The following is a 12,045-nucleotide window of genomic DNA, read 5'->3' as shown; positions in this document are numbered from 1 at the left end:
TTCCAGTATTGTTAACTTTTTTGACTGGCAATATTATGAAAAAAATAATAACTTTTGCTTGATTGTTTGTTGTTTCCAAAATCCCGCTCAAGTCTTGTTGCAAAATATGAATATCTGTATACTCCATCAAATTCAAAGACCCTCATCTAAATGTTCAGCCATGATATTGAAAAACTGTTTGATGAGAAGAGACTTTTTTTATAAAACAATCGGATGCTGTCGGTGGCAGAAACCTTTAGCGGACTTGAACACTGGACCAATTCCAGAAATGTTTATCCCAACTAGTCCGTTAGATAGAGAACATGGAAAACTCCAGGTTGAAAAATACCAATTTAATAATGAAATTAACGCACGTTTGTTGTAATGACAACTTTAATCACGGTTTTTCTTCCCGTGTCGTCACAAACGCACAAACCACAAACACGACAAAACACAGGATCTCAGTGAAACTCTGTACAAATAACTTACAAAACCAGCGTCTGTTAGAAATATAGACTTTTTTCTTCTTCTTCTTCTTCTGAACATCGTGACAGAAATGTGAAAATAATCAGCAGATTAACGCATATTAACAAAAACCTTAAGTTTTCAAATCGCGTTTTTCCGACTTCACATGTAAATGATTCGACGGTTCTGATGGTTTCATTACTTTCCAGAGTTTTTAAAAGTTGTTTATGTGGAAATATCACAACTTCTGGAAATCTGAAATGTATCAAAACTCAAATAACTTCACAGTTAACAAATGCTTTTTATTTATTTATTAAAAAAGAAGTCAAATGAAAATCCACCTTTTTAAATAAGTTGCTAATACGCGGATCTTTTGAGGTAAACATCAAAACAACACGAAGGTGTTCGGCTGTCTGGCTATTGATATTTACAGGATATTGATTGTGTGTGTGTGTGTGTGTGTGTGTGTGTGTGTGTGTTACGATGTATTTACTTACACTTTACAGTCAAGAACCTAAAAAAATACTAAAGGAGTTTTTCAAGGATGGTTCAGGACAGGAAATGAAACCGTTTGTTAGAATTTAAAACACAGATCCCAAGAGTTTACTTTTTAAAAACTAGACTAAATGATAATCTGATATCTTGCGTCTCTTTATAAAATGCCTCGAATAACTGATCCAACAACTGTGAGGACTCCTAACAATCACGTAAACACCTGGAATCTTTGTTTGAGTGAAGTGAGAATAATTATTTCTAGCAAAATTAGGATTTTCAGCAGATTTATTCGCCTACCTGAGTCATCCTCCTTGAAAAACTCCCCAAATAATCAAGAAACATTCTCTAAAAACATTCATCACAACATCGTCTACGTCTATGGAACGTGGGTTCTCTCTGAAGTAGGGATCCTGCACAAAGTTCAACCAGTCTGGATCACATGTGATCGAACACCCGATGAGTTGGACGTATTATGATCATCATAATTTCAGTGAACTGGTACTTTTATTATTTTTCTCTGGTTTAGAGCACGTTGCATCTCAGTGCTCCACTTATCAATTCATGAATCAATGTCGACAGCTTTGAATGGATTGTGATTCAATTCTGTCTAGTCGTTCATGTTCCCCAGATGATGAACCTAAAGACTTTGATGATCTTTCGACACCAACGTTTTCATTCATCCAATTAAAGATCCCTACGTCTATCTGATGTTTTGGCTCAAAATTGTGTGTATTCATGTTCCCCGGAGGATAAACCTAAAGACTTTGATGATCCTCTGACCTGCGCAGGTTTATCCAGAAGTATCGGCACAAAATGTTGTGCATTCATGTTCATCTAATTAAAGATCCCTACATTTAACTGATGGATTGGCTCGTAATTGTGTGTATTCATGTTCCCGAGAGGATAAACCTAAAGACTGAAGATCCTCTGAGACCAGCGGGTAAAAATGTTCATTCATCTAATTAAAGATTCCTACATTTATCTGATGGATTGGCTAAACATTGTGTGTATTCATGTTCCCCAGAGGATACACCTACATTCTTTGATGATCCTCTGACACCAGCAGGTCAAAGTTAGCATTCATCCAATTAAAGATTGCTTCGTCTATCTGATGGATTGGCTCAATTTATTCATTTATTCATGTTCCCAGGAGGATAAATAAAGACTTGGTGGCGCAGGTTTATCCACATGGATTGGCCCAAAATTGTGTGCATTCATGATTCATGAAGAGTGACGTATCTACATTTTTGGACGGGTTGTGGTAAAGTTTGGTTCAGACATTCATGGTCCCGACTGCGTGGAGGAGCCCCGCTGAACATTCTGGTATTTCCTCTAAAGTCTCTACTGTGAGTCTACAAACTTCTACATCAGTGAGGATAAGAAACACAATAACTGATCGGTGTCAAAGTGCAGAGTGACGCTGTACAGTGAAGAGGGGCATTATGGGTAAGGGTGCAGCTCTCCGGCGGTGGCGGTCAGGCGCTGCTCGTCGCCGTTGGTGTGCACCGTGAAGCTGCTGTGGCGGCTGCCCCAGTCGTAGCAGTCGGAGGAAAGACTGTCAGAGAGACGACAAACCGCCAAGTTCATATACAATTTGGAGTAACTTGTACTTTACTTGAGTATTTCTATTTTCTGCTATTTTATACTTCTACTCCACTACAATTTAGAGGGAAATATTGGACTTCACTACAATTATTCAACAACTAAAAAGTTACTTTGCAGATGGAGATTAATAATTTAAAAAGATACATACATATATCTTATAAATTACAATGTATTATCTTTTATTAAACTACCCAGCAGTATGTAACGTAAATAAAATGAGCGCCACGTTTACCAGCTCCAATATTAAAGCAACGGACACATTAATGCATCAATAATTAATAATAACTAATCCAATAATATTTGACTCTGAAATGGGCCAGTATACACATAATGATTACTCCTGGTACTGTAAGTATATTCCAATGCTTAGAATTGTGTACTTTTACTTCTGAATGCAGGATCTTTACTTGTAACACAGTATTTCTACGCTGTGATATAACTACTTTAAAATAAATAAATCTTCTCCCACTCATTTTCTTATATTTTAAGAAAATATGAAATTGCTTCCTGTTAGTGAGAGATTACATGTAAAAGTCCCACAGTGAAAGGCATGGAATTAATTACACACACCCAAATGTATTTTACAAAATAAAAGATAAATACCACTACCATGTTTGTTAATTAATAGTAATGATACATACAATACAAAAAAATCTATATATACAAATATTGGTTATAGCTGCTTTCTCAAAATTTCTTCAGAAATACCAAATGCCGCATGCAAAAGGGTCATGGTGACATCAGTGATGGTGTTCGTACCTCGCTGATGCATTCTGGGGAGGAATGCTCCACGCAAGGTCGTCGTCACTGTCGTAGCGACGCGGGTTGTCAAAGAAATATCCTCTGGAGGAGAGAACGTGGTTCGGTATCCCAGCAGTGCTCTGTGGAAACAAAGACTCGTGGTGAGCACACAGGAGACTGCTGGTGGAAAAAGATTTAATAGATGTGAGTGACCCGTTATGAGATAACTCGCTTTGCATGCCGACAATATGAGCAAAGTCGTTGAGGAAAATGTGATCCTTGAAGTAACCAAAAGGTAATTTTATTGGAAAAGATGGTGAATGTGTTTATCACATTTTTGCACTTCCTGTTCCCTCGTCTCAAAGTTAACGGGTTCATGGACGTGTTTTTTAGTTAGATGCCTGAAATAAGCTCTGTGGTTAACACAAGCGGAGGATATTTTATTAAATATGTCGGTGAGTTTTGAATCTTTAACGTGTCTTTAAAAAGGCGGTATGTTGCTAACAAGCGGCTAACCGAGGCTACATAAAATCATCCCGCCCACTAGACCATGCTTCCAGCTGGTTGCGTAAACTGGCGCTCACGAAACCGGGAGGTTGCTCGTTGGCGGGCTAATGTTAGCGGGCTAACGTAGGTGGGCTAACGTTAGCTTCTTTCTTCGACCGATTGCTCTCACGCTTCAGAAATCAAAGTCGTGTTCATTTGCTGAACAAAATGTCCCAGTATCATAACATTTGTTTGCCACAGAACTTATTTTATGCAATAAAAATCCAACTGGCTTTTTGTTGAGGGAACCAATGCGATGCTAACGTTCGGGATTAGCCAACAATACAACGTCCCTGGAGCTCTCTATTGTAAAGTGATGAAAAGCTCTAGTCTAACTCAAGCTAATTCAAACGTTGACCTGATGATGGCGCTAGATGAAATTGAAAAGATCAATATGTGCGAAAAAATTTTAAGACAATCCATGTCCAATATTTGCGGGAACAAATGGTTGACCGACCGTTTGTCTTTCCTAAAGTTCGCTACGACTTAAAAACAACAACAACCAGGGGTGCAAGCGTTGCAGAGGTCAGAGGTCACCTGACCCCGGCAGGAGGACTCACCCTTTCCTGAGGCGGCCGGCGGACCCTGAAGAAGAAGACGACCAGCGAGGTGGGCAGCAGCTCCCAGACGAACAGAATCACCCCGAACACGATGTAACCAGCGTCTCCCAGAGACGACCGCAGGTCCGCCTGGAGACACACCGAGGGACATTGGTAGTGTGAGAATTTGCTGTGCTACTTTATACTTATACTCTACTACATCTCAGAGGTAGGTTTGAATGCAGGACTTTTACTTGTAGAGGAGTATTTTGACAATGTAGTATTAGTACTTTTACTGCAGTAAAGGATCTGAATTACTACTCAAAGGTCGGTTGGCAAAACACTCTTTTTAACTCCAGGCTGGTGTGTAAACCAGGACGCGCTCTCACCTGGTCCGAGACGTTGTACCAGTCATAGTCGAAGGAGTTGATGGTCTCGATGTTGGTGAGGGCGAGCACCACCAGGTTGTAACAGGCCCGGGACGCGTACAGCAACACCACCATGACGCCAATCAGAGTCACCTGACACACCGACGTCCCCTGCACACACAGGTATTGCTCGTTATTATTCCTTTTAATTGCATTTTTTTATTTCAGGCTGCGTGACATGACGATATTTATAAAGGGTCCCTCGTGGAAAACCTGGATTATCCTGCGAGGAAACAATCGGGGACGCTCTCCAATGGATCCCATGTCAATGGCGCTGATAAAGACCATGCTATGAGGTTGAAAGCTCAGTGAGGTCAGTAAGTGGACCTTGAGTGAAACCTGTGCCTTTACCTTGGACTCCAGGTAGATGTTGGCCAGCGACATCTTGGCGACCTTGTAGAGGCAGACGGACAGCGAGACGGCGCAGAGGACGAACAGGCTGTCGTTGATGGTGACCCTCACCAGGACGATGGTCTTCACGTCGGCGGCGGTCATTTTGACCAGCAGGGCGCAGACCAGATTCACCACCAGGAAGAGGAGACTGACGCCCAAGAAGACCAGGTACAGAGGAAGTCTGGGGGGGAGACGCTGGGTTTTAAAGATGGAGGCGGAGCTAAAGCATGTTCTGTGGGTTATAGAGTGGGTTGAAGAAGGTTACCTGTACTTGAGCAGTGCAGGTGCGTACTTGGACTTGGCCTTAAAGTAAACCTGTAGGGGGGGGAGACAAATAAAAGAGTGATTATACAGTTACTGCTGCAGACGTCTGCATCTTCACCCTCATGGTTTGTTCAGTGATTCAGAGCAGGCCCTTTAAGTTTCAGGAACAGTCGGCCAATTACAGCTGTGTGGGTGGGACTAACGATGAGGATACACCCTTCCGACATGGCTACCACGCCACATCCATGAAAAGTAGAAGTAGTTTGTTGTAAAACAGCTAACAGACAGAACAACTCCCAAATCAACATATTTTTTACGACTGAAGGGAACGGGATCCGGTCCTAGCAGCCGCAGCCACAACGCTGGTTGTGTGTTGACCTACAATAACGCTGATGGGGCGAAAACGTTGACTGAATTAATGAAGGGAAAAGATAATTATGGCAATTCAGTCTTAATGTACCGTAAAAGTCGGGTTACAAGCCGCTTTTACCTTCGGTCTGTGTCCCCTCTGTAGCAAGCTAGCGCTGCTGCTAGCTAGCGCTGCTGCTAGCTAGCGCTGCTGCTAGCGCCCCACTGCTGCTGCTAGCGCCCCACTGCTGCTGCTAGCGCCCCACTGCTGCTGCTATTGCTCGCGTCCCCTCTGCCCGAGTCAAGCCGGGGCTGGTCCTGCTACCTTCGGTGGTTGTCGGAGAACTAGCGGGAACTAGCGGAGCGCTAGCAGGAGCGCTAGCTGGCTACAGCGGGGAGCTAGCGGGGACACTGACCGAAGGTAGTAGCGGCTTGTAACCCGACTTTTTACGGTAGCTGTGTTTTTTTGAATCAACCAGAAGGGTGTTCACAGGACTGTCCCACAAATTAACCTCAACATATCTGACCCCTCCCTTTCCAAGCGCATCAGAGAACGATGGTCGCCTTTTAGTAACGTAAAAGCAGAAAGGCCCTCTCCAGAGCCGGTGTTTGGTTTGTCCGTTGAAACATGGCGGACCCCGTGAAGAGAACCCCGCTCCTTACGTAGATATGAAGCTCATTCTATGCTAACGAAAACACAGCGGGTCTTAGTTTCAGGAGATTATACACTAATGAATACATTGTTTTGAATATTATGTTCTATTTCTGCTAATAATGTTCCTTTAAGTTGTTTTTCATGTAAAAAAAAGAAAAGAAAAACATTTCTTGGTTCCAGCTTTACGTGTACAGATTTGCTGCTTTTAATGTTAATGTATTAGTAATAATGCTGAGGTTTGGACTGTTTGTTGGACTAAACAGCATTTCTCACTATTTCCCTATTTTTAGAAACCAAACAGTCAAGCGACTAATGGAGAAAATAATCAGCAGATTAATCCATAATATAAATAATCATGAGTTAATAGTTCAAATGAGTTCCACCTCAACTACAACAGTGAAATCCTGCTTTTACATTAATGTATGAGTAATAATAATATAATATAATATGATATGTAACAGTCACAGTCACAGGGGACATTTTAATACTTTAAGTACATTTTCCTGACGTGGAGTATTTTCGCATGTCTTTTATTATTACTTCTAAAAAGATCTGAGTACTTCCTCAGAGCCAACAGTCAGCAGCTCATTTCATCGATTAGTCCTCTCTGACCGACATTGCCCTCGTTAAGGAAACGAGACACCGTCGTGTTGGAAGAAGAACCTGCGTCATCTCCGCTCTCTGAAACGAGGGTTGTTAAGCTGCCGCTAAAGAGGCTCGTTTCCATTATGTCTTCATTTTCGGGTCTATTTCTGAATCCGCCAGCTGCTGTGGATGAACGAGCGAATGGATGAGGAGGAGAGGCAGCTGCTTGTAGGGCGGGCGGTTTGATTCCAAGCTCCTCTTATCCACGAGTAGAAGTGACCTTGAGCCGAACACTGTCCTCCACATGTCTCTGGATGTGTGTATGCGCGGGAAAAAGTGCCAAAATCGTGCTAAATGAAGGTAATCTGTTTGTCGCGGGTCAAAGTCTGCACGGAGAGGAAATCCACTACCAACAAACCGTCTGCACACTCGGAAATGTGGGCGTTTATTTCTTGTTTCGGTCAACTGGAAACCAGCTTCTCGCAGCGAGACCCAAACACTGAAGTTCTCACTGTATAAGTTTTCACTTCCTGTTTCACAAATTCCATGAAAACTTCTGTTAAATCTACCTGACCTGTCTCCAGAGGCCGTCCTTCCTCACAGTAGCATTCAAGCAAAAATCTCTTCTACGTTCAAACCCAAGCCCGCTTCACGGCTGCATCCATCTCTTCCGAGCTCGTCACATTTTTCGTGGCCTTTTCTTTTCTGTTGCTATTTTTCATGGATGTAGCTACTGAGCTGTCTCCATTCTTAATCCCACCTACCAAGCTCCAGCTGGTTGATGTAGAAGCAGCTGTTAATAAGCTCACCAGCACGTTTAAATAGCCGAACAAATCAAAGGTTTGGAGCCTTGAATGGTGCATCTTATGCATCATTGTAGAGACATTTCCACAAGTGTCAGCCTGATGGATTTGGAATCTTTGGGGACTTTAAGATCTGGACGAGGATTACAGTAAAGTCAAAGTAGTCCGCTTACTTTTATTTACTTCATTTCCTCGTTACTTTGCCTCGCTGCCACCCGGCTGGCTAACTGCGTGCACCTTTAAACCGCCACAAGATCATTTCTATCACGATAACGCCCGGTCACGTAAAAAAGGAGCCTTTCGCCGATCCTCGATCGACTCGAGAGCGAGAGCGAGGGTCAAAGGGGTCGTTTGGTCTGCACGCACGGCCGGAAGCTGGCTAAGCCTCACCCTGAGTGATCCGGTAAGTAACAAAGCTGTCCGTAAATGTTGATTATGATTGGGATCTGCGTGAGGAATAAAGAACAGAAATGTAGCGGTTAAAGTAATGATCATCGATCAATTCCACCCGGACAGACGTGATCCACTGTATGATCTAACACCCGGCTGGAAAACAGTGTTTCACGGCCCCCCCCTGCTGGTGGAAAGTCTCCTGACTGCTGCGTCACTGATGGGTGTGGTCTGTTGCACCTGTAACCCCACCCAGCTGTGATGTCACGGCGCCCTGACACACCCCCTTGCAGGTGCACTTCTACATCACTGCAGCGAGGAGAGAAGTTAAAGGATGGCTTAATGATGTCCTTTTTGAATGAAATGACCAACGTTGTGCTTCCAGTACCGGTACCAGCAGCAGTGACCCCGCCCCCCCCCCCCCCCCCCCCCCCCCCACACTCACCTGTGCACAGTAGAGGTTCATGAGGCTGAGCGTGAAGAACTGCAGGCAGACGGGGAAGCAGTAGAGCAGCCAGAAGGCGAACGGCCCGAGTGCGTTGGCGGTCACACAGTCTCTGAAGTAGAAGGAGAAGAGGAGGGCGCGCAGGGCGGCCCACAGCAGACACAGGAACAGGAAGGCCGTCTGGTAGCTGAAGCGCTTGTGCCGGTACCGCAGCACCAGCCAGAGCTGGGCGTAGACGAAGGCGAAGAGCAGCGAGTAGAAGATGGTGTAGGCGATGGTCAGACCCAGCTTCACGTAGGGGGGGATGGCCGGCGTGATGGTGGGAGGAGGAAGGAGGTGGGTGCCGTTACCGGCATGCTGCTGCTCCTGCGCCGGGTTCCCCTCCATCGCCTCCCCATTCATCCCCCCTGCGGGGTTCCTCCAGGAGGGGGAGGGAGGGCGTTAAAGACGGAGCGGCAGCCTCTGATCTCTGGGAGAGGAAGAAGAAGAAGCGTGTCTCAACTCGTTAGACGGATCCTTCACATCCATCGACTCTCCTCCAGACTTGCCGTCTGATTCACAGAGAAGAGGAGGAGGAGGAGGAGGAGGAGGAGGAGGGACACCGCCCCTCTTTTTGCCGGTGCCTGGTGGAGAGCTATTGGTGGCTGTCGGTCACGTGATCACACGATCACGCTCCCCGGCGGGGGATTGGCTGAGCGGGAGGAGGGATGCTGCAGAGAGGAGAGGAAGGTGGAGAGACGGATCTGGAAGGAGAGAGAGGTAAACTGTGATGTGTAGTCACACACACACACACACACACACACACACGCACACACTGTGTCACAGCAGCGTCATACAGCCGGCTTCGGCTGATACTGGTTTTTAAATGGCCAATATCAGACAGATACTGGTGGATATAGATGAGTGTGTTTTGTGGTTAAATTAAATCCTCTGATCACAGCAACACCATTCTAATTAATTAACTTTATGCATTTACAAAAAAACACTGAAATGCTGCTCAGCCCCATGAATTGCAAAAATAATTAGTATGTTATTTGATTAAACACCTTCATATTGTGCTGTGTGAGAAACAGTGCAATTCATTTATAAAAAAATTGCCCCGCAATCTCTTAATAGGAAAAATATGTCCGTAATATGTGTTTTCTAAAGATTAGCATCTAAAGATGAAGAAATTGGCATTTAGTTTTCATTCATGCAGAAAACCAGAGCAAAATGAACCAGTTATGAGGTAATTGATGTAGCATCATTTCCATCATGTGAGAGTATGAATGAATGAATGGACTGTATCAGCCCTGATATCAGTCTAACCACATTTTCCTCTTCCTCCTACTCCTCCCCCTCCTCCTCCTCCTCCTCCTCCTCTCTCTGCAGTTCTTCTTCTCTGCTTTTACATAACAGGCTGTTAGATAATAGAGGATGCTGTGCCGCTCGTCTCAACGCGCTGACGACACACACACACACACACACACACTCCATTTTTATCTCACGCTCTGCTTCTATTTTTTCTACGTCGATCTGAACTCAAATCATTCGGCTGAAAAAGATGTTGAAGCTGTCGTGTTTTATATAACATGTTAACCGAATATCTGAAAGACATTATACAATACTCCTCCCTCTCTCTCTCTCTCTCTCTCTCTCTCTCTCTGTTTCTCTCTCTTTCTCTTTCTCTTTATACATATATTAACATTTGTATATACTGTGTACTTTATTAACATGTATGTATATATATATATATATATATATATATATATATATATATATATATATATATATATATGGTAATAAAGGACACAATATTGTTAAAGATTAAATTAGGGGTTTCCAACCTCTCTTTCTCTCTCTATAAAACTGATAATAATACTTTTATACTTTAATTTAACTTAAAGCCAATAACTTTTGTTGGCATTTTACTCAAGTAAAGAAATACTTCTGCCACTATGGACCAATATGATCGCATGTCAAAATAACAATGAATGGGTTTTATAAAATTATTAAACCTGAAAATCAAATATTAATATCTTCAGTAGAGATTGAACGACTGATATGTGTAAATTCACCTTCTTGGATTGAAGAATCACAAGTAATATGTATATAATTATGATAATTCGTGCAACACAGTATTAACACAAAATCTTCCAGTGATTTTTTTTATGTGCTTCCAGGACGAAACGCATCCTGACAGAGCATAAATATTAAAAAGGCGCAGTGAGGTTTCAGGGAACTTTTCGGCAGCTGCTGAACCCACTGAACTCTTCTTCAGCCCGATGCCTTCACATACAGGGAAGTATTTAGATGCTCTTTACAGACTAAACGCACAACAATAAAACAGTCAAACATTATATTATATAAAACATATTATAATGTTTATGGATTAATATCACAGCTGTATTAATGTGTATGTTGCATTTTACTGCTGTATATGTATTTGACTCTTTTATATCCTGTTGTAGTTCAATGTATCATATTCTATAAGATCATCATGTTTGTATCGTCTCTGTGAGAACCTCGTATCTCTGGAAATAAAAACCTGTTCTCAGTTTTGTGACGATGTATTTTCCAGCCGATACAAGAGGATTTTTAAATATTTTAATTTATTTATCTGAAGAAGTAAAAGGAGTTTATCAACACGCAAAGGAAACACTTCGTCCTTCAATTTATCACAAACATTCAACATCAACACGTCTGGAGACACAAGGTTTTACCTGGACAGGAAGAAACAACTGTAACTAAAGATGTCAGGCAAATGTAGTGGAATAAAAAGTACAATAACAATTTACCTCCTGAGTAGTACTAAAGTAGTAGTACTTAAATGGAAATACTAAGTAAAGTACAAGTACCTCAAATGTGTTCTTCAGTACAGTAGTATAGTAAAATGATATCACTGATCAGTAAAGTGTAAAATAAATAAAGGGGAAACCGAAAGACAATTTGATGTGAAGAACAAGAATAGACAGATGAAAATGGAGACAATAAACAAAGAAAAGAAAAGGAGGAAAGAGATGAGGAGAGGACGTAGTTATGCAGTTATACTTCTTGGCCACAAGATGGCGACAATGTCCTGAATTAAAGTGCTGAGCGCCGACTACACCAAAGGAAACCGGATGTGCCTAATGTCTCCATAATAAGGTTGTATTGTTTTTGTGTTATAATGTGAAATGCGCCATGATGTTGTGATTATCATGTGAAAACTAAAGTAGTGTGTCTATTGCAGAAGTTTACTCCGAATGTACAGGCAAGACTGTTGCATTCATAACAATTTACACAAAGCTTGGAAACAAAAAAAACAAAAAAAACAAGATGCAATAAAAGGCAAATGAAGTCCACGAAAGAGATGAGATGAGTACTTTTGGTCCTTTGAGTATAT

At 42.5% G+C, this 12,045-nt stretch overlaps 1 protein-coding gene across 1 annotated transcript; it reads right to left on the bottom strand.

The window, feature by feature from the left end:
- Positions 1-2,379: 2,379 nt before the first annotated feature.
- gpr137bb (G protein-coupled receptor 137Bb) lies at positions 2,380-9,083 on the bottom strand (the record flags this gene model as incomplete). The annotated part of the gene is made up of 7 exons (XM_079220126.1): positions 2,380-2,494; positions 3,304-3,425; positions 4,392-4,520; positions 4,760-4,909; positions 5,150-5,372; positions 5,457-5,506; positions 8,682-9,083. 7 exons carry the CDS (start codon positions 9,081-9,083, stop codon positions 2,380-2,382), a joined length of 1,191 nt encoding a protein of 396 aa, XP_079076252.1.
- Between the last annotated feature and the right edge of the window lie 2,962 nt (positions 9,084-12,045).

This window comes from Taurulus bubalis, assembly GCF_910589615.1.
Source record: "Taurulus bubalis genome assembly, chromosome: 6".
In the NCBI taxonomy this organism is placed as follows: domain Eukaryota; kingdom Metazoa; phylum Chordata; class Actinopteri; order Perciformes; family Cottidae; genus Taurulus; species Taurulus bubalis.
Note: the sequence above shows the minus strand (reverse complement) of the source record. Positions and strands in the feature narration are given on the sequence as shown.